The sequence below is a fragment of the Ascaphus truei genome, chromosome 3, assembly GCF_040206685.1.
Source record: "Ascaphus truei isolate aAscTru1 chromosome 3, aAscTru1.hap1, whole genome shotgun sequence".
NCBI classification, from domain to species: Eukaryota; Metazoa; Chordata; class Amphibia; order Anura; family Ascaphidae; genus Ascaphus; species Ascaphus truei.
In genome coordinates this window covers 248,849,743-248,876,403 of record NC_134485.1, presented here as the reverse complement: position 1 = coordinate 248,876,403, position 26,661 = coordinate 248,849,743, and the positions used below count along the sequence as shown (strand labels likewise).

General features: G+C 44.5%; 1 protein-coding gene across 2 annotated transcripts in view; it reads left to right on the top strand.

The window, feature by feature from the left end:
• Positions 1–26,661, top strand: part of OCA2 (OCA2 melanosomal transmembrane protein) — a 459,069-nt gene that overhangs the window by 244,829 nt on the left and 187,579 nt on the right. The window contains exons 10-11 of one of the 2 annotated variants that reach the window (XM_075590564.1): positions 11,629–11,700; positions 24,910–24,975. The exons of the other annotated variant lie outside the window; for it this stretch is intronic. Coding sequence (XP_075446679.1) covers positions 11,629–11,700; positions 24,910–24,975 — 138 coding nt within the window. The remainder of the gene's footprint in view (positions 1–11,628; positions 11,701–24,909; positions 24,976–26,661) is intronic. 2 annotated transcript variants of the gene reach the window in all.

The window sequence follows — 26,661 nt, the reverse complement described above, 5'->3', positions numbered from 1 at the left end:
CTTATCACTAGAATGAGGAGGGGGGTCCAAGAGGACACGGAAAAAGCCCTTCAAATTATACGCGCCGAAGTGGGAGCGCTGACGGAGCGGACAGAGGACTTAGAGGTGAAAATGGAGGCAATTACAAATGAGCAAGCAGAGACCCACGAAGAAGTACTAAGATGCGGGGATGCGATCCGCGACATGCAAAGCAAGCTCGAGGACCTGGAAAATAGGGAACGGAGGCAGAACATTCACCTCAAAAATATCCCTGAAGACATCACGCACGAGGAACTTCAACCTCCGCAGACTCTTCCTACAGCTTGTCCCCGACCTATCAGACCATGATTTACACACCGACCGATCCCACAGAGCCCTGGGCCCAAAGTCAACAGATCCCAACCGTCACAGAGATGTGGTGCTTAGAATGCACGCTTACTCTGCAAAGGAACGCATCATGATGGCTGCCAGGGATCTACGCTCCGTGTCAATGGACAGTGTGCAAATCCAGATTTTCAATGACCTCTCCCAACTAACAATAAATAAAAGAAATGCGATGCGTCCACTTACCTCCCACCTCAGAGACCAAGGGGTTAAATACCGCTGGGGGTTCCCCTTCAAGTTAGTGGTGCTCTGCAATGGCCGCCACCACACAGTGTCTGCCCCTGAAGACACAAAGGACTTCCTAAAAGCATTAGGGGTCCCTCTCCCTCCACAGAAGAACAACTGCCCCCGCACGGATGCGACGTCGGAGACGGCCCCCCAAGAAACCCCCCGAGCATCGGAGAGACTGGCTAGTCAGCGACTCCGGTGAATCCAGATGTCCCCGCTGCCTGCTGGAACTCAAAAACTCACAGGACGCCCTCACAGACATCCCACGCAGACCCAGAGGCCCTAAATACCGAAGCAGATAACTGCCACCAAAACCCTCAACGAACGAGAGTCCCCAAGGGCTCTGCAGGCCTCAACACAGCTGCCCACAAGCTTCGCCCCCCCCCATTACCCTGTCCCCCCCCTCCTTCTTCTCCCCCCCCTTCCCTCCGCTACCCCCATCCTCCTCCCCTCTCCCCCCCTCCACTGCTATTCCCCCCCCTACCCCGCCCCCTCCCTCACCCCCTACCCCCCCTTCAAACACAAGCATACTGTCTACTTACCTTCCCGTTCCCCCCCGATGCCAAGAGTACCAAAGCTGCACCCGTAGAGTTCCAGGCAGCAGCGTAGAGCAACAGTACCCGCGCCACTCCCCAAGCTCCACAGAAGCCGTCCTCTCGCGATCTCTACAATCGAGACTACCACCCGGGCCCCAAATCGAGGAGGCCCGACTCCGGGACCAGAGAACCAGGGACTCTCCTAACAGGCACCTCCTTCCAGGGACAGCTGCCGGACCCCCCCCTCCCCACACCGGTCCCTCTCCTCCCCCCTCCCCCCCCGCCATCCCTCCTCAACCCCCCCTACCCCACCCCCCCCATCGACCCCCACCCCCCCACCCAAACCAGAGGACCCAGCTTACTTACCCCCATGTTTCCCCCCGATGCCAAGGGAACCAAAGCTGCACCCGTGGAGACCCAGGCACCTGAGAAGAGGAACAGCATCCGCGCTGCTCCACAAGCCCTCTCTCCGCGTTCCCGACGGACAAGAACTCCTCCTGACCCCCAACCGGGGGAGGACCAATTCCGAGACCGGAGATCCAGGGACTCCCCTAATAGACATAACCATACAAGGACTGCTGCCGGAGGCCCCCTCCCCCCCCACCCACAACAGTCAGGTTGTATGAACAAACATTGACACACCCCCCCCTACTCCCTAATAATAAAATGTGATGTACCCCATTATCCCCCAAGGAAAGCCCCATTAGCAATATACAAACCACATATGTCTAAATAAGGTATAAATATACAGTTTAAGCATTGTCCAGGGTTAAGAAGGAGCTCACCTCAGGAGTATCCCCCAAACACTAAAGAATGTTATAAATAATATGTCCCCCTCCCCCCTCCCTCCCCCCTTTCCAATCAGACCAAAGACCTTGTTAGCTGACTCTCCATAAGAACCCACCCCCCCCATCTCGCTCCAAGGTGTCCCCTCCCTACCCCCCCCCCAGGGTAGATCTGTTATGCATAACCAACCTGTTTCGCTCTATATCAATGTATGCACCAATATTGATTGTATAGAAGACAACCACAATGTTTAGGCGATACCTCGGCCTAGGAAAAGGACTCCTCCCGAGAGCAATGTTTTAACCACCTACTGATGATGTAAATACAATGTGCCCCCCCCTTCCCCCCCTCTTCCCCCCCCCCATCCCCCACCTCCCCCCTCTCCCCCCCTCTTCCCCCCATTCCCCACCCCCCTCTCCTCCCCCATCCCCCTCCCCCCTGCCCCTCACCACCCCCTCCCCCCCCTCCCCCTCCCTTCCCTCCTATCTTCCCTCACCCCCCTCCGCCCCCATCCCCCCCTACTTCCCCCCGCCTCCCCCATCCCCCCCTTTCCCTCCCATCCACCCCCCCCTCTCCCTCCCCCTCCCTCCCTCCCCTTTCCTCCCCATCCCACTACCCCCCCACTCCTCCCCCCCTACTATCCCCATCCCCCCCTCCCCCCCACCCTCCCCTCCCCCTCCATCCTCCTCTCCCTCCCCCCCAACTAACCCAAAGTCTACATAAGTTGGCTATTCCTAAGAACCCGCCCTCCCCCACCCTGCCCCAGGGTGTCCCCCTCTCCCCCTCCTAAGTCTGAACTGTTCTATGCACAACCACCCTAGTTCACTCTATATCAATGCACGATCCATTATCCAATAGAAGTCAATTACAATGTTTAAGTGATACTCAGGCCTTGGAAAAGGGCTCCTCCCGAGAGTAACGTTGGTCTACCAATGAAAGGGGTAAATATCGGGTGCCTTCCTTCCCCCCTCCCCTCCTCCACCCCTCCCTTCCCCCCTCTCCCTCCCCCTCTCCCTCCCCCCCGTCCCCCCTCTCCCCCCCTCCCTTCCCCCCCTCCCCCCCTCTCCCCCCCCTCCCTTCCCCCCCCCCTCTCCCTCCCCCCTCCCCCCTCCCCTCCTCTCCCCCCCTCCCCCTTCCCCCCCTCCCCCCGTCTCTCCCCCCTCTCCCCCCCTGAAACCATAAAGAGTACTCAAATAAAAATCCATCGTAAGGGGGAAAAATAACGATTGTAAGGGATGTAAAGATAAAAAATGGAAGAAGACGAAGGAGAGTAAGCCCCCCAAAGTCCCTAGACGAACCCTCTCACTTAGGGTCCCTCCCCCCCCCCTCTGCCCGCAACTTAGCGGGGGCGCCGGACCTTGCTTGCTGGCTGCGGTCTGTGAGTGACGCCCCGAAAGGTCTCACAGGGGTCTTTTTGTACCCCATCCCCTTGACACCAGAATGTCAAGAGGAATCTTTTTCGGGCTCCAGGACAGCCCACCTTCTTTCTTGTCCTTTTGTGTCCTCCCCCCCTCCCACCCTCCTGTCCCTCCACCCTACCCCCCCCCCCTACGACCCTCCCCCAGTGCCTTCCTCTGGAACAACAGAAACTCCCCCCCGCATATACACATTAAGGCCCAAGCTAACCCTGACATGGGAATAACTCAGGGACAGGGGTTCATCCCCGAGACCCCCCCCCCCACTAATGGCATCAATTAAGATAATTTCCCTAAATGTTAAGGGCCTTAACTCAATCCGCAAACGCAAATTAGCCCTCCAAGAATTTAAAAAAACTAAAGGAGACATAATTTGTATCCAAGAAACCCACTTTAATAACACAGACCCGCCCAACACATTTAAACACACATATCCCCAAGCGTTTTTTGCATCCTCCCCCAACAAAAAAAGAGGGGTGGCTATACTGATTAAAAACAATATCCCATTTGCCCCAACACAAGTAACTAAAGATCCGGAGGGACGGTATATACTCCTCAAAGGTACGCTATCAGGCTCCCCCATAGCCATCCTCAACATCTACGCCCCAAACGCAAACCAAACACAATTCCTCCAGAATCTTCTTAGTACCCTTGACCAACCGACGCTCTCCTCCCTTCTCCTCGTCGGTGACGCAAATATGGTTCTAAACCCAGACCAAGATATATCGGGCCAGACTGCGGCCCCATACTCTAGCCAACTACAGAAAAAAGCCCCAAAATTTCAGGATATTCTTAGAGAGTATTCGTTGACAGATATCTGGCGGACCCAGCACGTGGGCCAGAGGGACTACTCTTTCTATTCAACCCCCCCACCAGTCTTACTCGCGGATCGATTGTTTTCTAGGCACCAACAATGTACTCCAGGCATCCTCCCACTCCGACATAGGCCTAATAACCTGGTCCGACCATGCCCCTATCATACTCACCCTCTCTCTACCTTTCGTCAAAACATCAGTATATAACTGGAAACTCAGCGACTCGCTTCTCAACGACCCACAAACGATCAAGACGATTAAGAAAAAACAACACACCTTTTTCCAACTAAACAAAGGCTCAGTCCCTGCAGCAGCAATGCTCTGGGAAGCGCACAAAGCCACCATAAGAGGGGAACTCATATCACTAGCCTCCCATAAGAAAAAAATAAAACAAAAAGCCCAGAAAGAACTTACTGAAAAAATCTTAACGCTAGAGCAATTACATAAACAATCCCTATCGAAGAAGGTGTTTAGAACCCTTGAGAAAGCGAGATCCGACCTAAAAATACTCCAGCTTGACGAGGTAGAGAGAGCCCTGAAATGGACCAAACAGCGGTTCTATGATAGGGGTAACAAAGCGGACAAACTTCTGGCCTCAAAATTAAGAGGCATTAGAACAAAGGCCCAGATTACAAAGATCAGAACCAAAAACGGTCAAATCTCGTATAACGAGAAAGACATCGCGCGCGAGTTTGCAGAGTTCTACATGGACCTCTACAACCCACCAGCCAATCAAACGATAATTATAAGAGCACCTCCGACTATTTAACCCAATGCAACCTCCCGTCCCTCTCACAAGAAGATCTTGAATTCTTAAACCAGAGAATAACCCAAGAAGAGCTAGATAATGCAATATCCTCACTCAAAATAGCCAAGACACCCGGACCGGATGGATTCTCCAACGGTTACTATAAAAAATTAGCAGAATCCCTGTCCCCCTACCTCCTAGAAATGTTTAACTCCTTTCTACAGGGAGAATAGATCCCAGGCACTATGTCAGCAGCCAATTTGGCCATCATACATAAAGAGGGCAGAGACCCACTCCAATGCGGCAGCTACCGCCCAATATCCCTGCTAAACACTGACCTCAAGCTTTTCAGTAAAATACTAGCAAACAGACTGAACCCTATTCTCCCAAGACTAATTCATATAGACCAGGTGGGATTTGTGTCAGGAAGACAGGCCTCTGACAACACCCGCAAAATTATTGATATTATAGACCACGTGCACCTCAAACAGTCCCAGGCCTTGATACTCAGCCTCGACGCGGAGAAGGCCTTTGACTGGATCAAATGGTCCTTCCTTGACCAGACGATGCACCAATTCGGCTTCTCCGGCCCATTCCTTGATGGAGTCCGAGCCCTCTATACTAACCCCACGGCCTTACTAAAACTCCCGGGTGGCCGATCCAGCCCAATAAAAATCCAAAACGGTACCAGACAAGGCTGCCCCCTTTCCCCTTTACTCTTCGCCCTGTCCATAGAGCCCCTAGCCGCCAGAATCAGAACTGAACCAACCGTAAAAGGAATCTTAGTCGGAGACAGGGAGTATAAAATCTCCCTGTTCGCCAATGATATTATCCTTACCCTTTCAGATCCCCTCACTTCCCTCCCCAACCTAGAAAAACTATTAGACCAATTTGGCCGCCTCTCAGACTACAAAGTAAACACAGACAAGTCAGAGGCCCTCAATATCTCTCTACCGAATCCCATATGGACAACCCTACAAAAGAAATTTAAGTATAAATGGAATAGCTCCCATATCAAGTATTTAGGGATTAAAATAGCGAGCTCGTATGGCTCATTTTACCAAACCAACTACCCTCCCCTTTTCCGTCAGATCATAAGAGATCTCGAGACCTGGCAGACCCACCAAATATCCTGGTTCGGCAGAATAATATCCACCAAAATGAATATCCTCCCCCGTTTGATTTATTATTTTCAGACCCTCCCTGTCCCCGTTCCACTAGCAGATCTGAGGAATATCCAGACCCACATTCTGCGTTTCATCTGGCAACAACGAAGAGCCAGGGTCCCACGGTCGGTACTTTTAACGTCAAGGACGAGAGGGGGTCTGGGGGCGCCGGATGTAGTCCGATACTACCAGTCAGCCCAGCTGAGGCAGGCGGTGGTTTGGAACAACCCCCCGACCTCTAATTGCTGGTTGGAGATAGAGACGCACCACGCGTCCCCGACCCCCCTCTCAGCCCTACTATGGACCCACGTCCACAAAGGTAAGAAGCCCATGAGACTCAGCCTTGGAGCAATGAGATGCACGTGGTCGACATGGTTGAAAACCAAAGGGAAATATGGCCTAGCTTCAACCCCCTCTCAATTGACCCCCTTATTCGGGAACCCGAATTTCCCGCCCGGTTGTTCCCGACCCCAATTCAGCCAATTTCAAGGCCTAAACATCAGAGTGGTTGCGGACTTACTGGAAAACGACGAGGTCATGCCCCTCCGGGAACTACGAATCAAATTAACGTCCCCTGATCTCCCTATATTCCAATACCTACAGATTCGGCACTACCTAAGAACCCAATCCCCTAGTCTAAAATTCCCACCGCGCTCCAGATTTGAGACCCTCTGCCTCAGAGGCGAGTACCAAAGAGGCCTCATCTCTGAGATATACAAAACACTAGAGGCGGCCCAGCCCTCCCCTAATCATTCATATATGCAAAGGTGGAGCGAGGATCTGAACACCAATATAGACATTGAGGACTGGGAGGATATCTGGGAGGCAGCTACCAAAACTTCAATTTGTTCCGTCACAAAAGAAAATATTTACAAAATATTATTTCACTGGTACCTGACCCCGAGTAGACTGAGCCAAATCTACCCAGGCACCCCCGACGAATGCTGGAGGGGATGTGGTCAAAGGGGGGACATGTCCCACATTTGGTGGACATGCCCGGAGATCCAAAAATTCTGGACCCGGATCCAGGTCCTTCTGACCGAGACCCTGGATGTAGAGATACCCCTGGACCCCCTGACCTACGTGCTGGGAAAACCAGTCAACGACCTTCCCATCCCTATAGCTAGACTCACGGCAGCGATCCTAACGGCCGCCAGATGCTGCGTAGCAGCGGCTTGGAAGAAAATCAAAGCCCCTTCTAGAAGAACGGTAATCACTAGGATAGATGGAGTTATGGGTATGGAAAGACTAACGGCAATGCTGAAACAAAAAATGCCGCAATTTTACTCAACCTGGGAACCATGGCCCGAATCAGGCACCCTGACTATCACATAACCTTTACCGCAGGACTAACCCCCCGACCTCCGAACCCCAAAGCTCCCCACCACTACCCTTCCTCCCCCCCATCCCCCCTCTCTTCGTCCAAGTCGTTCCCAACTATCCACCCCTCCTTCGTCATCCCCTCTCTTTTTCACCACTGAAAATAGGAAAATAGACTATTGTGTGTCATCAACTCCTCCCCATGCTATGTACATGTACCGCGCCGTACTCCTGTGTTAGCGCGTTTACCAATGTCTGTAACATGTACCAATACGCTGTCTGACACCAATAAAGGAAAAATATTAAAAAAAAAAAAGAAAAGTTTACCCATGTTGCTTCTTTAAAGAAACAATTACAGTTCTTTAGAAACCACCAGCATTTCACATTAGAAATTAAATTTGCCATTGGTAGCCAATGAAAGCAGCCAATCCTGGCTTAAATGAATTTGCTGAGAGAAATAATTATTTCTTGCAAAATAATGTTTGTATATATTTTCAATGTATTTTTGTGCAATGTGGACAACATGTTCATACAGTAAATAAAATCTTATCTTACTGAACAGTGCTTTGTCAAAATCTGTTTGAGTTCCTTTGGTCATTGTTTTATATGTTGTTACTGCATAAAGTATATTTGTTGGAGGTAAATCAAATTCTACGCAAACATAGGGGATCATTTCTATTGATTTGAATGCCAGTTACCACTGATTGAGCTCTGAGAAACTGAGCTTTGAGCTTTGAGAAACTGATAAAAACATGCTATCACCAAAGTTCCTGAAGAACTGAAAGGTTTGATATATGTGCCACTGTATAACTCACAACTTAACATGGATTTAGAAGGAAAGGGGAAAATAAAATAAGAGAAACACAATTGTGAAAAAAAATGAAAAAAAAAAAAAAAATAATAATTGTATTCTATTATGTTTTTTTAAATATACCTGTATGTTTTTAATTGCAGTACACCATTAATGTTTTTTTACTTACAGTACTCCACCAATAAAAATAATGTTGATTGTTGTAGATTGTATTCATACTGTCAATGTTTTTACTGCATTGGATACCATTAATGTATTTGTACTTACTGCACCCACCAATAAAATAAATTGCTGCTTTTTTTAAATATACCTGTATGTTTTTAATTACAGTACACATTAATGTTTTTTTACTTACTGCACATTACAGTACATCAAAACAGTATTAAAACACATTATCTGTATTTGTATTATTATTACAGTAGAACAGACATATTGCACTGTAATACATGTACAGAATAAATGCATACTTTTTATAATTGAGGTTTATTATACAGTACAGTATGTAAAAAAGTTCAGTTATTCTATCCTAATCAATAAAAATGGCACTGATTCAGATTCAGCAGTGTGCAAGCATGGTTACAAAAAACGATATTATCCATCAAAATCCCTCCATTTGTCGTTCTCAGCCCGATGACAAAGTTTATTTTCTGAGGAAGAAAAATAAAAGTATTACTATAATGCTTAGTTCAAACTAGTCAGTCCCCTAAAGGAGTTCCCACAGTCAGTCCCCGCAGTCCCCTCGGTCAGTCCCAACAATTATTTTCTCGGGGGTCGTCTCTTGTTCACATACAGTACACGCATTCGTCTAGATGTGATGAGATGCATACTGTATGCGTTTCAACAAAGTTCCAATGCACATGCTCCTAACTGGAGAAGCTGCGCAGCCAATGATATTGCTGGACTGCATTTTGGCGAATTGTGACTACAAGAACTAAATAACCATAAGCAAAGCGATTGATTGCAGGAGAATCGCTTTAATGTGCATTGATATTGATATGGTAAAAAAATTATTACATATGGCAGCTGTACCCACCATAGACTTTGCCATTCGGTTGGCGCCGAGCCACTGCCAGTCCCATAGTCTTGATTATACATTAGAGGCAGCGATTATTCTAAAAAAAAAACAGTGGCAATTCCCCAAAAGACCCAGGTACATTCTGAATACATGCCTTAAACTTTCCTTAAACTAGCCCCAGCATTTCTGCATTGTTTAATGGCCTATCAGATTAACAGCGGGGGTCCCTGGCAGTCCCATTCAAACTGAATTGGACTGCCAGGGATCCCTGCTGTGTTAATCCTATGGGTCGTTAGTCAATGCAGAAATGCCTTAAACGTGCCTCAAACTAACCCAGAACATACCCAGCACATACCCTGAATGTAACCCGGCTAGTTTAAAGCAAGTGTTAGAATAATCGTTGCCTCTACTGTACACGTAGTTGACAGCTGATGACTCTGGAAATCGCTTTGGTACATGTAAGCTTGCTGGTATTTGTACGTGAAATCCTGCTCAAGCTGCAGGTATCCAGGCAGGGGCTGATAGGAAGGGTTGCCGGTCAGCAGGTTTTCACAGACGGTCGGACCGTTATTGGAAGCCAGTGCTGGCGCTTGCGCATTGCTTGCCTGGGACTGACGATTCTTAGTTGGTTTTACCATGATCTTTCGCCTTTTGAACTCTATAAAGAACGCTAGATGGCGCTCTACTACACCCAAAAAAACAGTGATGTGAAAACTTATATCAATAATATTTAACATACAATATGTATAAGCAGCAGTGAACAGTGAATTAAACAAATAAATAAATAAAGGCAAAACCACTTATCACTCGACCCTGTAGAAAAGACTGTTTCAAAAGTCTAGGAGATGTACTGTTGATGGAATTCCAGGGGAGCGTCGCCGAGTGCCCAAAAAAGAAGAAATGTGGATAGTGTAATACAGTAAAAAACGTGATAGTAAATTAGAAAAGAGCTTCCAAATTCCTACTCACAAACAAAGTAGAAAAAGGAGCATGTGTGCCAGTCTGGAACTATAATTCATCCCGGTCTGGAGGTGTGGTATATAGGTCAGCAATCTCAGAGAAAAGAGAAAACATCCATGGTGCCTTTTGAATTCTCCATGATCAAAGATACTGGAAAATTCAGGGGCAACACACCAATACCCTCCTCCTGTACATCCGGGTGCAGGAGCAATATGAAAAAAACGTGGATCGATACATAACTTTTTCCTTATCGCACGCTTCCACCCCAGAGCATCTGGTGAAAATTTGTAAAACGTCATAATTTTCGATAAAATATTGATAAATTTGACCAACTGTGGCCATCTTATCATCTGCTGAACTAATTGCTGACCATATTAAATAAGCGTACGTTATGTTGGACTTTCTGAACACGGACTGCAGTGGTGTACTCATCTCTGGACCTCTCTGACAATGGAATAGAACACCAGAGAGTTTGCATTTAGTTTTTAATATGAAACGCCTAAATAGATACAATGTTGTACAACTTCTTCAGTACCAAGGTCAATTCACAAAGGACCACTGTGGTGTTTTTTAAACACCTGCAAGTCGACACATTACTGAAGCACATTACAATTCATGAATATCTGCCACCTGGCGGATACGTGAAGAATTGCAACCAATTAAATACGAAACATTCCATTAAACAGATCAAGCGCGGGTGACGCCGGCATGATTGCGACATGAATACGGCACGAACGCCGCACGAACGCGGCGAAGCGTGTGGCATTCGGAAAAAGTCACCGGAAAATATCGGTGAAGTGTTAGAATAAAAGGGGCCGCGGCTGTAATATTAAAATACTGTAGTGCCGACGATTATTCTAAAACAAACCTGGGGCAATCTCCAAAAAGACCCAGGTACATGCTGGGTACATGCTGCAACATTTCACACATTTCTGCAGACAGAATTAATTAATAGCAGGGGTCCCTGGTAGTCCCATTCAAACTGAATCAGACTGCCAGGAACCCCTGCTGTGTTAATTCGATGGGCCATTAGCCTCTGCAGAAATGTCACTGAAATGTACCCAGAATGTATCTGGCTAGTTTAAGGCAAGTTTTAGGCAAGTTTTAGAATACTCGTTGGCTCGTATAATTACCATAGAATTCAAAGAGGGTGTACTTTATTTTTCACACAACTGTATTTGGCTTAACTAGGCACTTGCAGTGTCTGTCTTATCCATTGTTATGATACAAATAAAATATTGTTCATTACAATGAAAATAAATTGAAAAGCATCATTTTAACCATTTTACTACGTTTGCATACACTATTGACACAACCAATATTCATCATAAAATAAGTAATGTCAATTTATTGCTTATTTGTTCTGGGCAAGGTGGTAAGAGTATTCATGTTGAATGGTAAAATAGTGTGATGCCTCTTACTACTACAGGTATAAACTATGACATCCCTTGTTTTTCCTGTTTAGATTGTCCACAGAACACTAGCAGCAATGCTGGGCTCCTTGGCAGCAGTGGCAGCTTTGGCAGTAGTTGGTAATGTAAGTTGTTAGATTCATTTTGTTATGTGGACGATCTTAATTGCATGTGTAATTAAAAAAAAAAACAATTCAGAGTAGTTTAAAAAAATCAAGTTATTGCTTATATCCACCCTACAGTACTTATTGTGCAGGGAAGGTATGAATCTCTAAGGTTATAATATATATCAAAGAAGTGGCAAATTGCACAAACACAGCTACTATTTGTCAAACACACTGACATTTGTGTGAATTGGACATATTTTGCTGTTATGCACACAAAAAAGCACATCATGTTAAACATCACAAAAACAAAAAACCCCGCCATGCAACAAGTCCTTGTGCATTGCAAATTCCAACAGAGACAAATTGCATCACATCACACAGCCATTTATATACAGATTTAGTAGACTTTATTAACCCCGTTAACACACAAAATAAAGCACTAAAAAACTATTCCTCTCCTAAGCCATTTTTGTCAATAGCACTACTGTTAAATAATGGGCCACTGTTAGTGCAACTCATTGCATTAACAGGTGCAATAATGTCTGCTACATTTGTAGTACAATTTTCACCAAATTCTGGTCAAATGTGGAAAATATCACATTAATGTGGCAAAAATGTTGCATTTAGATCTATTGTTGCACCTTTCTGAGCTACAGTATGCTCACTTTAGAAATTGCTAAATCTTTGTGATCACGCAAAATTTAAGAGAAAGCCATGAAAAATGTTTTAAAGCGAATTTGCAGCCCTTCACATAACCTTATTTCATTCAAAACCAATTAAATGCACACTTTCATTTGCACTTTTTACCTTGTTACACGGTCGTAAAAATACAAATCTAATCTGTTCTGCAAGCTTAAGGAAAACAACAATTACTACTGTGCAGTTATACCTGTACTTTAAACTTACTGCATCAGAAAAAAACAGGATTTAATCATTATAATACAAAAAAAAGAAGTTTTAGCAAAACTATTTAATTCTGATGCGGCTTAGGTCTATAAAAGTATTGATTTAATCCACTATGCTTATTTTATCTGGGGTAATGTCATCTCAAGTTTTACATCTAGAGTATAAGCAATGTGATGGCACAGTTGTTTTCATTAACTGACCAACTGAAGTGCAATTATAATTAAAAGTATTGATCATATTGTAAGGCAGGCTTGGCATTGTTGTCAACTGTATAAATAGAAGAAAAAAGTTATATTTTTTCATATTTGAAGAGGTTTAATCCCTTAACTGCAAAATCAACAACAACAAGATAACACTTGTTTACTCACATTAGTGAATGAGCATAAAAAACTGTATTGTTAACTACTTTATTTTACAGTTTAGCGAATAGACACTAGGGGGCCTATGCAGAGAGCAGCGAATTTTCGAAATTCGCCATTTTTTGGAGATAATCGCGCAGAAAACAGCAGAAAATGGAGATTTCCGAAAATCGCGCCAATTTTTCATTTCTATTTGTAAAACTCGCCTCGCGGCTGGCGAGAACCGCAATCTCGCCAGTTTAAAATATATCCGTATGCAGAGAGGCGCGAACGGCATCTAGCGGCTGTTCGCGCCAATAAAATGGCGCGATTGTCTCCGTTTTGCCTCGCCAAAAAAAACTGGCGCTCGCGGCCATTGCAAAGGGAAAAAAAAAGGCGCGAATTTGTTTTTACATGTTTCCGAAGCGCGCATCTCGCCAATTTAAACTCGCCAGACGCATCCATGTTAAACATAGCAGAATTCGCACTTTTCTGCATATGGAGATTAAAACTCTCCAAAAAAGCTCCTTTTTATGAAATTCGCCATTTTTAAAATTCGCTGCTCTCTGCATAGGCCCCTAGGAGTGTCTGGAACTGATCACAGTTGCTCAAAGACTCCTAGGGGCCTATGCAGAGTCGTCCGAATACATGCCATTCGGCATGTATTCGGCAGAATTTGCTTCCCGTATGCACAGAGGCTTCCTTGAGTGGCGAAATTTGAAATTTTCGCCAGGAGATTTGCTAGGCGGCAGCATCCCGCCAATGTGTTGGCGAGAAGCGTGTTTTTTTTACATTTCGCCATGTTTCTAGGTTCGGCATATGCAGGAAAGGGCAAAGTGTGGTATTCGGCATGTGTGCTTGAATTCTCAGCGCTGAAGTCGCCAATTGTGCGCGCCAGAAAAAAACGGCAGTAGCCGTCCAGTTCACTGGAAAGTGCTGTCAGTTAGTAAGGGGAAGCGGAGGAGCGGTCACGTGACCGCTCCCATCCAATGGGTCTGCAGCCGGTTCCCTACAGAGCCGTCATTGCCAGACAGAAGGTGGGGTGTGTGTGTGTGATGCCTCGATCGCTGTCTCCCTTCTGCCCTGGTCCCTGCCCCCCTTCTGCTCCGGTCCCTGCCCCCCTTCTGCTCCGGTCCCTGTCTCGTGTGTGTGTGTGTGTGTGTGTGTGTGTGTGTGTGTGTGTGTGTGTGTGTGTGTGTGTGTGTGTGTGTGTGTGTGTGTGTGTGTGTGTGTGTGTGTGTGTGTGTGTGTGTGCATTGTGTATGTGTATGCATGCATGTGTGTGTGTGTATGCATGTGTGTGTATGCATGTATGCATGTGTGCATGTGTGTGTATGCATGTATGCATGTGTGTGTATGTGTACTGCTGCCGAGTGCGGGGCTTCAGATCGCGATCAGCTGCTGTGTTTGGGGGGAGGGTCAGTATTGCTGCCGAGTGCAGGGCTTCACATTGCGATCAGCTGCTGGGCTTGGGGGGGGGGGGGGCAGTAGTGCTGCCGAGTGCAGGGCTTCACATTGCGATCAGCTGCTGGGCTTGGGGGGAGGGCATCACGCTGTCACAAACCTGTCCAGATCCATGCCAACTGCTGTCACTATATGTGGCTCCCAAATCTCTGATGCACACAGGGCATTGACAAAGCAATAGGGTGAATATGCCTCTATACACATAACATTGCCATGTCAGCAAAAACTCTGAGCATTACAGTATAAGCAGTATACAGTATATAACAATATATAAGCATGTGTGTGGCTATGTGTATCTGTGTGAGTATGCATGTACAGATCAGTATATATCAGTATGCCTATGTCTCAACTGTGCCTTTGTGTATCAGTGTCTGTAAATGTGTGTGTATACAGTATTGTGTGTCTGTCTGAGTATCAGTGTATATTCCTGTGTGTCTGTCTATCAGTATGTACACTGTCTGTCACTGAATGTCTATGACTGTAGCTAATAAAAATTGTAAAAGTGTAAAGAGAAGGTTTTTTTTTCAGTATCTGCAGCTTCACAGTGCTTCTACCACTTTAACAGAGAGACGCGTGCTGTTTCTCTGGTATGTAACTATGCAGAAGCCGTCACTAAGACGCTGTGCCAGGAATGTGGTGTTTACTTTAGAAATTTCCCGCCCACTTGAATTGAAGTCTTGCGAGACTCACGAGCGCGACTTTCACCCGCAGTGACTGAAAATATAGCCAGATGTAAGTAGCTCAGTCTGAAATGGCGCGATTAACACTCGCCAATCATACACTTTGAGACTTGATTGACGATTTGTCCTTTCTGAATCAGGCTCAATAAATACGCCACAATGTTGAACTTTTACAACAATGGCAATTTATTTTGCCGTTCCTCTCTGCATAGGCCCCCTAGTGTCCACCAAACTTCTCAATAGTACCTTCTTGGGCCTGGAACATAAGAGGCACTTTTAGCATACCAGGCATGTCTTTAGAGCACTGATTAGGTTTAACAGCCCCCCCCCCCCCCCTTATAATTGGCAATTTGGGCATCCCTGTTCTAGTTATTCAGTCGTGTTCCAGGGGCTCATCGGACAGAGCACTCGCGATCAAATGCTAGAGGTTAAAGACATTAAGTAACTTTCTTCCAAGAAGTTTATTGAAGAGGGGATATTGTTTGTGTTTTCTTTTCCATAACCATAATATTTATTGGTTGTGCACTGCTATTGGTTTACCGTTCTATTTGCTTTTTTTTGTTTTTGTTTTTTACTGTACCTTTTAGTTTTTGTATAGATTTAAGAAAGAAAGAGTCCCTTTGTGCTGCACCAAGATGGCACCCTTAAGTGAAATCAAAACAAGTTTTTATTTAAATCAATTAAAAAATATATGTGTTGTGGTTGATGCAAAAAGAACTATGAACCAAAATGTAATAAAAACAATTCATGTGCAGAGGCGTGAACACGGATTTTAGACGTAACAGAATCTTGGTAGATCACTGTTTAAATGATACGTATTATTGTAGTTATGCAATTGAATTAGCTACATCCCTTAGTGAGTCCAGTAGATCTGTATACGTGACTTAATGTGGTACATGTATACACTAGCACCCCCAAAATTATTTGGGTGTATCAAATAGTATATGAAAATATTTGCAGGTATAATATCTTATTTATTGCAGTTCAATGGCAGTCTATTCCAGTATTAATCATCTCCGGTATCTAGACTATAGTATATTTAACCCTTGATCTGTGGTGTACTGCAGATCTGAAAGAACGTAGAAACAGTTCAAATGATTCACTGACCAGATTTGTAGGTTCTGTTGGAATTGAACCTCAGATCTGTAATGTTTCTGCAACTGCCTTTAATACAATTCAATTATTATGGATACATATATCTTCCAGGTCTATAAATTCTAGGATGTAGAACTTTTTAGCCTGTGTGGAATCATTGATATTTCAGAAGAAACTGATATATATATATATATATATATATATATATATATATATATATATATATATATATATATATATATAATAAAAAAATAAATAGATGATACCGGTCTGTGGCTAACGAAATGCTTTTATTTGTGCGAGCTTTCGAGATACACTGATCTCTTCTTCCAGCAATGTTACATCTATTTATTTTTTGATTATTGAAGCTCGGCTAACACGGTACTGATACCTCTACATGTATATATATATATATATATATATATATATATATATATATATATATATATTGTATTCAGTTAGAGCGTTGTGCTGCCCACGAGTGAAGGCTCCATAAACGCTCTGACTCATCACTGCAGTCGTGATCTGTGATGTACTGCAGATCTGATAGAGAGTAGAAACAGTTCAAATGATTATGAGGTTCAATCCCAACAGAACCTACAAATCTGGTCAGTGAATCATTTGAACTATTTCTACTCTTTCAGATCTGCAGTACACCACAGATCAAGGGTTACGTATACTATAGTCTAGATATCAGAGATGATTAATACTGGGATAGACTGCCATTGAACTGCAACAAATAAGATATTATACCTGCAAATATTTTCATATACTATTTGATACACTCAAATAATTTTGGGGCAGCGAGTGTATACTGTACATGTACCACATTTAGACACGTATACAGATCTACTGGTCTCACCAAGTGATGTAGCTAATTCAATTGTATAACTACAATCGTATGTACTATTAAACAGTGATATACCAAGATTCTGTTACGTCTAAAATCAGTATTCACACCTCTGCACATTTTAATTGTTTTGATTACATTTTGGTTCATAGTTCTTTTAGCATCAACCAACATATATATATTTTATAATTGATTTAAATAAAAAAATAATAATTTCACTTAAGGGTGTCATCTTGGTGCAGCACAAAGAGACTCTTTCTTTCTTACATCTATACAATTACCTGCTAGCACCACCCTTCTGTAATTGATGCGTTGGGGTTTCTTCACACTATGGGCCTCATGCAGTAAGCGGCGGAAAAAAGCATTAGCCAGTTTAGCAATTAGCCATGTTTTTGGCGTGTTAAACTGGCTGTATGCTGTAAGGGGCGAATCCCTGGCGAATGAATTAGCCACCACCATTTGATGAAATGGCGTGTAACCGGTGGCGGGACGGCTGCCTGGCGAGAAACAGCCGAGAAGACGTCCCCTGCCGAGTTGTGTTTGCAGCCGAGAGAGATCCGCTGCTCTCTTGGCGCAAACATCAGCACAATAAAAATTATTTTTAAAACAACTTTTATTCATAGTGTACATGTGCAGGGGTCTCCGGAGCTGAACCGCATTGGTTTCAGGTCGGGGGACCCCCTGCTCCCCGAGATACAGGCCCCTTTATGAGGTGCCAGTATCCCTCTGCATTAAAAGGTCCCGATCACATGACCGCGGCATGTAAACAAAGCAGAGGGTTACCGGCACCCCCTAAAGGGGCCTGTATCTCGGGGAGCAGGGGGTCCCCGGACCTAAAACAAAAGCGCTTCAGCTCCGGAGACCCTCTGCACATCTACACTATGAGTAAAACACACATATCAATAAAGACTTGTTCCTTACCTTACAGGGTATCTGCTACGGTAGCGAAGCAGCATGAATATTTATTTAATAATACTGTACAGTGAGCAGGGGGTCCCCCGAGCTGAACCGCATCACTTTGTGGACCAGGGACCCCCTGCTTCCCGAGTTGCAGGCCCCGGTATGTGTGATCGGATGGGCAGTGTCACCGCCATGTTTATAGCGTCCCATGCGCTACGTGCCCGCAACAAACATGGCGTCCACACTGTAACCGATGCCTGTAACTCGGGAAGCAGGGGGTCTCTGAGCCACAAATAAATGCGGTTCAGCTCAAGGGCCCCCTGCTCCCGCACAATATTATTAAAATACATTAATGCTGCTTCATTACCATAGCGGATAGCCGCTAAGGTAATGAAGGGGTTAACGCATAATAGCATGTTTATTGGGGACAAATTCCCCCAATAAACATAGCAATACACAACATACAATACAGTAATGGGCAACATTACTATTATCCACAAATGGATAATAGTGCAGTTGTCCATTTAAAATACATACACAACAATAAAGACATTAAATACATATAGCACTCACCCATGTGCGGCTGCCACGATGAAGGCCATCCTCATCTTCATCCTGCCCATGCACCATCCGCTTCTCCAAAACAGACACAAGAATTAAAACATCCAATGTAATGTCCCCTAACCCCTTAATCACCATAGCGGTTATTAACCGCTACAGTCATGAAGGGGTTAACCCACCATCACCCACATACCCTCCCCCACTAACCCCCAAACCCTGGGGCCTAACCACCCTCACCCACTACCCACAGGGGAGTCCTACCAAATACCCTTGGGGCCAATACCCCCTCCCCCAGCACATACAGTACAATAATGTGCCAAATAACTATTATCCACATAGGGATAATACATTATTTGGCCATTATTAAACACATTAAATACCGTAATAAAGTAAAGAAAATTGTACTAACCTCATCAATAAGAAGGCTCCGTTGCCAGCATCATCCTTGGGGTCCGTTGCCAAAATAATAAATAGCCAATACATCTCAATTACATTAACATACCAATGAACCCCTTAATCACCTTTTCGGGTACTAACCTCAAAGGTAATTAAGGAGTGAAGCCATCCTGCAATGGCAACACCACTTATGCATAACATCCTCAATGAATTAAAAAGCAATTTCCTACACAAATCTCATGTAATCATTCAATCTGAAGCCTGAAATGCCACTTAAAACATTGCATTTACAGTGTATACATGTAGCATAACATGTAAACTACATGTACACGCTGCAAATCAATGTTAACAATACAGTAATCCAACTCAAATAGCCTGACATCACAAGAAGTATATTATGTAAGCAAATAAAGTCACCATCAATGAATAAACACACATGAATTACATCCCTAAACAATTAAAATACCATCCATACCAATTACACAATTAACTATAGCTATCGTAACAGAGAACAAGTTCAAAACATACAAAAAAGGACACCAACAATTACAATATACTAAAGCAAGCCTCTCCCTAACCTACAGTACAGCATAAAGCCCAAAACTTACATCTCTCTAATAATAAAATACATTTAACACACATCTATGCATAGCAGCATAGCCACAATCATTTACAATACAGAAAATCAAGCTTTAACAGCACTATCATTTCTTACCCTGTATGTATATATCTCTCTAGACATACATACATACATACATACAGTGGCAAGAAATGATATGCATAAAAAAAAATGAACACATGAAAAAGCAAAAAAAAAACACGGTTACATTCAATACATTTCTTTATTTAACTTACCATTTCTTGCCCCCACCGACTCCCGTTGATCAGCTTACTCACGAACCAATCCACGAACAGGAACCCATAAAATAAAAAAACATAAAATAATAAACATTAAAATAATAAAACACGACAATCCAGTGGTCTTGTAGTTGTAATCCATCTTCATCTGTATTCTTCTACCTTCTTCCGGGGTCTTCTTGCCGTCCGGTGCCACGCCCTGGTCTTCTTTCTTCAGAGGAGGTCCTTCCTCCTCGGCGTCTGGCTTCAAAATGAGACGACATAGGCTATTAAAGGCCTATGACGTCACATTTTCGTCATATGGTTCCCACGGCCCTGACTGGGCCGTGAAACCATGTGTTTTGGCCGATGTAAAAAAAAATGATGACGTCACTTAAAGGCAATGACAGCACAGCCAATCAGAATGGCTTTGCTTCAATTGCCTTTAAGATGACGTCATTAAAAGACACACGGCCGGACTCACATGGTACGGCAGCCAATCAGAGCGTGGGAAGTCTATCCCTACTCTAATTGGTTCAAGTACCATGTGACAGAGGCTTGGGGGAGAAAGGATGTGACGTCATTGAAAGCGTTTTTTTTTTTAATCTCGCCACTTTCTGGCCCCTTTCTGAATACGGATAGGCTTTTTAGGCGGGAAAGTGGCGAGAATTGCCTTTCCACCGCTTACTGCATGAGCCCCTATATCTGATAAACATCACCCTCTTTAAGCGTTGGTGCAGGATACACGCCACCCCCTAGGGGGACCCCCAATTTCACATGTTAGTTTTTGTAAGAAAAATGCTTTGTATTTTTAATTGTTTTTCCCTCTACTGTATGTTGTAAACACTGATGGAAAAGTGAACACATTTAGCAGCAATAGATGTTCAGAAATGTTTGTAATATGAAAATGTTTTTCTGCACATTAAATCTAAAACGTTCTCATATTTTAGATACATCGTACATAGTGTAAACATTACTTTTGTTGGGTTATAAAAGTGACAATTTGAACATCATGTGTGAATTTACTCTTCCAAATAATTACCATATGAATGAGGGCAGTACAGTATATTGCAGAAATAAAAATGTTAAAACCCACACTAAACTTCAGATTACAATATTTATAAACGTTTCCAGGATAAACTTTCAAAATTATTAAAAATCAGTACTTGTTTTCTATACTTTTTTTTTTTAGATCTGAAATATCACAGTTTTTACCCGGTTTAAAACATTACCGCCATCACTTTCAATTTTATGTGGCACTCCACCTTTGACTTAAACATACTCACCCAATACTACAGAAAATACAAAGAAAAAAAGTGCGCAAGACCCATAGTGTAGTATGTAAAGTTTAATGCTAAAAAATAATGGTTAAAAACACTTACAAACGTAAGTAGGTAAGAGGCACATCTGTGGTAGTTCATCCGTGGTTTCAGCATTCACTGGAATAGCCTTAGTGTTCTCATCTCCTGCGTGGATAAAGCTTCACTCACAGACACCCTCCTCTGGTGTTCGGCATTTCTCCGCTTCCGTGTCACGTGCGCGCGTGACATCACCACGTTCGCGTCCTCACGCCATCACTCAGGGGTTTGGGCTTGGGCTGGTGTGCTTTCTCTTGCAGTCTGACACGAACAGACTCAGGATCCTCCGGCGACGCTTCAAAATTCAGCAGCCTTGGTAGATACAGCCTACCAAGGCTGCTGAATTTTGAACGAGGTGACGTCACGCACGCACGTGATGCAGAAGCGGAGCAACACCGAATACCAGAGGAGGGTGTCTGTGAGTGAAGCTTTATCCATGCAGGAGAGGAGGACACTAAGGCTATTCCAGTGTATGCTGAAACCACGGATGAACTACCACAGAGGTGCCTTACCTACTTATGTTTGTAAGTGTTTTTAACCGTTATTTTTTAGCATTAAACTTTACATACTAGACTACGGGTCTTGCGCCCTTTTTTTCTTTGTATTTTCTGTAGTTTCCTTTGGACCCGAGGGTTGGATCCAACTTGAAGGAGCTGTACTACCCATTCATGAATTGGACCTGACTCTGTATACATGTACATGGTATCTAAATGTGTTTTTATTCTGACAGTGTAAAAAATTACTTCTGTATTATAAGGCACGAGCGCTAGATGATCTATCTATTCAAGAGTTATTAAGTTATTCATAACTTATTCACAATTGGTTATATTAATTCTTCTTATCAGCATATATTACTTCCCCTTTTTTTCATCCAATACTAGACTGATGCCTGATGGATGACCCCAACCGATTTTTTTTTTATTGATGATGTTTACATAATCTGAAACAATTGTCCATTGTTCCTCTACAAATGTAGCAGGTGTTATTGCGTCTGCAGATAGCCCCACCCATTATTCATGTGCCGCTAAAGCCATTGCAATGGTGTCTGCTCCCGCTGGTGCGTTGTGTGTGTAGCACTGTTTCCCCCCCTCCAGTGGGAGATACACAGCCTATGCTACCTAGTGTGTGATGCAAATACCTGTTAGTGTCAGGAGAGCTGAGTCTGATCTGTGATGGTGGGAGATCAGGACAGGCTTAGGTTCTTCTCTGAGCTCTTCTCATGGTGCTTGGCGCCTCCCGCAATAGTGGGCTCCAGGGTGTTCGGAGATCAGCCCTCCCTATTGCACTCTTTCTCCCCATGCCCAAGGACTGATACTCAGCCAGAGGTATATTATGAACAAAGCCTTTATTGGTGACATCCACTGCAGATCTTCTTAGAGCGATACAAGGTCTCAGAGGCTCCATACCTCCGGATGGTGCTTTGTCTCTGGTATTATAGGGCATCCGTGGTTGAATCAGATGTTCCACCAGCCCAAAGGCTGTGGGTGATCACATCCATCCCGCCATTTGAGAGTCTCACAGCTCTACTGCTTCCTCTCTCTAGAGCAGGAACAGGACTGACACTAAATTTGGCACTCCCCGAATTAGGAACAAAAGGGGCGGGCTCATGGTCTATACCTATCTAACCTGATAGGCTTACACAGGCCATGAGTCACCACTTTACTTCTGTCCATCATAAAGGAGCATGGGTGGGGGTCCCAAGCCCATAAAAGTAACCCCTAATAGCCTGCAGCTAGTAGGACTTGCATAACAGGGCAGGGAAAGATAGGCAGAAAGACATACCCTGTTACATGTGTGTAACGGGTTTTCCCCCACCCAATCGCATATAGTGTGCATGTGAGTGGGAATCTATATATTACCAGGTGTGGTGCGTATACCTGCAGGTTCACAGGAGGCCTGAGCCTCCGCTGATGGGAACCTGGGGTGCTTCTCAGGAACTTTCTCGTCGGTCAGCGCCTCCACCTATGTAGGATTCTATAGTAATGTAGAATGGCCCTAACATAGGAACCCACCCAGAAACCACATACACCAGGGTTATGGCTAAAAGGTTTACTGGACGAGCAACACAGTATCATATATAACAGTGCAACAAGATCACAATATATGCCACCCTCTGCCACTAGCTGGCAGCTATAACCTTGCCCCTTAACTGGGCTATAACCTTCTTAGCCCCTAACTGGGCTATACCCTTACACCCCCTTCCCAACCCCATGTCCAAAGAATCCAAGCCCACCCTAGTGTGTGAACAGGCCTGTCACATGTGAGGAGCAAGGTAAAGTTGGTGCACGTGTGGAAGGATGTAAATACCTGCCCAGGTGTCCCTGCACCTGGGTGTCTTCGCAAAGGGTCTACCGGCGCCGCTTGGTCCAGCGCTGATCTGTACCTTCGCGTGGGATGGGGTCCAGCCGGACGTCCCATCGTAAGGACAGTCTCAGGATCAGCAACACAGCATACAGGAACATGCAGCAAACACTATCACTCAGTCCCTGTACTAAATTAAGTGCAGCAGGGCCTCTCTCTGTTCCTGCACTTAAGGAACAGTAGCAGGGCCTCTCTCTGTCCCTGCACTTAAGGAACTACAGCTGAAGGGGCACAGGGTCCTTACCTAATGGCCTGTCCCTGTGAACACCCACCCTCACTAGGGGATTTCTGGCCTAGGGCAGAAGCTCGCAGCTCTCTGCCCCCCTTCCTTTCCCCACTGTCTCCTCAGCCTCACTGACTCATTGCACATTGCCCATACAATGTATCTACTCTCTGCAGGGTAAACTGCAAACATTATTGGCTGCCTGCCATCATCTGACTCACCTGCCTCTAAGCCTGCTGGGAGTTGTAGTCCCCTCTGGGGCTTTTCCCTATGAGGACCGCATGGGCGCCTCTCTAATGGCCGCCTACCTCTCTCTATCTGCGAAAAAGAAAAGAAAGTGCGCAACCCAAAGTAACCAAATATATATATATATAACACTTTTTTTAACACTCAATAAGATTTGATATACTTCACTATTGCGTTTTGCTCTAGTTTTTTTGTCTTCTGTTTCTCTATCTGCGTCTGCGCTAGAATAATGGCCGCCGCGCCACTTTTCTGCACCTGCGCAACATCTAGGGGTCCCTGCACTATGGAACGCCTCTTGTGCTAGTTCTCCCGCCCCAAAATGGCCACTGCTTTGCGTCTTCAAAAGCCTCCGCGCACACGCGAGGACATCAAAGATGGCGACGCCCTGGCACTGATGTCGCCTGGAGCCCCCGGGAACGCGCTCGCCCCCACAACAGGACACAAGTAAGGGGGGCCAGGGGAGACCCTGCTACATGTGTACCCCACTACAATGCACCAAAGGAAGCAATAACGGCTGCTACATCTGTACAGTATATTGTATTCATTGCATGGGGTTCTGGGGAAAAAAAGTAGCTCATTCACATGCAGTAGTCCTTCGATGGTTGTGTCCATCATACATAATAAAACGTAATGCACGATGCAACTTAAAATGCAGTAGTACACTGCACTATACAGTAGCAGTAATTTGGTAGGACTGCAAGTCTCTAAAGGAAAATATTTTATGCAGAGTTTGAAAGAAGGACATCAAATGTCTTAATTGCCGTGTAAGAGCTTTGCATGCCACCTTCATTACTTGAGGAGCTACCTGAGTAAGAGACAAGGCACTAGTCTCAAATACACAAGAGAGAAGTGACCATGAACATTCAGAAATGGAAAAATAATTTTATTAGAAATTAACATTCATTAAAAACACATTTGAACAGTTGATCAGCAAATGGAGTGTTTTTTTTTTTACAGCTAATCACTAGTTTGTTAATGAACAGTCTTAACGCATCATTTTCTTTGATTGCAGAGACCAAGCCTGGTAAAAGTGGTGGAGTGGATTGATTATGAAACGCTGGCACTTTTGTTCGGAATGGTAATTAAAATTCTACAAGAACATTGTTTTTCTGAACATACAGTACATAGTTTTTGAAGCCTGTCTTCATGACTAGAGACTGTACAGTACTGTATATCTTACAAAGTATTTTTTTCCGACTTTTAGGTTGACTGAAAAACTAATTTCACATAATAAACTGTACACAAAGAATTAAGGCGATAATTTACCACATCAAAGTTGGGCTATATCTTTTTAATATGTAGCTTTGAGTATTTAAAATGTGTTTTTTATTGATCTATAAGCAAATTATAATGATGGTGATATAATAAATTAGGGATATACTGTAGGAGGTAGCTATTACAGCTCTTCATTTTATTGTGCAATATATTGCGATTTCATCAGTAATGCTTCTGTCTTGGTTTTGCTTATTTCTGACCAACACAAATATATACTAAGACTCTGTAACACCATTTAAAACCTCAGTAAAGGTACAATATGAGGCATTATTCCATAAAAAATAGAATGTAGATAAATTGGAGCAGAATTTCTGTGAACTGTAGCTTCTCATATTTGCAAATTGCAATAACACAACTGACATGATAAATCTATCACAGAGGACGGAAAAGTAAAGAATTGCATTTTACAGGTAATTTGGTATAGCCCGCTTTACAGATATAAAAGTTAATTTATTTAGTTGTTAATTCACTGTAACTGTGGCTTTCTGTTCTTCAAAGTAAACATCTGTTCGGTGTCCATTTTAGGACATCCTGGCATCATACATAACTTCTTCCCCCTTCCCCCAAAACAGACTCCTCTGAGCATTCCTTTTTTATATGGATCTATACATTAAATAGAATTAATGATAACTTCCCTATAATTAACTGATTATTTATCAAATAAGTAATTGATCTACAGTATAAGCTATTGTAAATTTATATGAAGGTTCATAAGTAGCTTCATCCAATAGGAAGCAGGCAATGGAATGCTCCTCGGCTCCCACACAGGCAGAAATAGGTACAATAGGTACACCTGGTTACAATAGGCACAGATAGGGAGACTGCTACACACCAATAACAATAGAATAAATAAAATAGATACAAATACCGGTGCTCCGGGTTCAGGATTCTCTGTGATAATCCATTATTCAATGGAAGGTATAAAGAACAGGGCACCACGGATTTTTTAATGCAATTTTTATTGCCAAAAGTTTGATGTGACATTTCGGACAAAGCGAAATGGCATTTTTCCTCCTCCCATCTCTCTGCCTCCCCTTCCATCTCTCTGCCTCCCCCTCCGTCTCCACCTCCGTCTCCACCTCCGTCTCCACCTCCATTTCCACCTCCATCCCCTTCCTGGCTCTCCCACCCCTCCTTCCCCTCCCTGGCACTCCCCCCCTCCAGCACCTCCCTGGCTCTAACCCCCCCTCTGTCCCGTCCCTGGCTCTTACCCCCCCTCTGTCCCCTCCCTGGCTCTACCCCCCCCCCTCTGTCCCATCTCTGGCTCAACTCCCTCTGTCCCCTCCCTGGCTCTACACCCCCCTGTCCCCTCCCTGGCTCTACACCGCCCCCCCTCTTTCCCCTCCCTGGCTCTACCCCCTCCATCCCCTCCCTGGCTCTCCATCCCCTCCCTTTCTCTCCACCCCCTCCCTTGCACTCTCAGGCTTTCTCCCCGTCCCCTCCCCCTCCGTTTCCTCCCAGTCTCCTCCATCTCCTCCCCCTCCCCCTC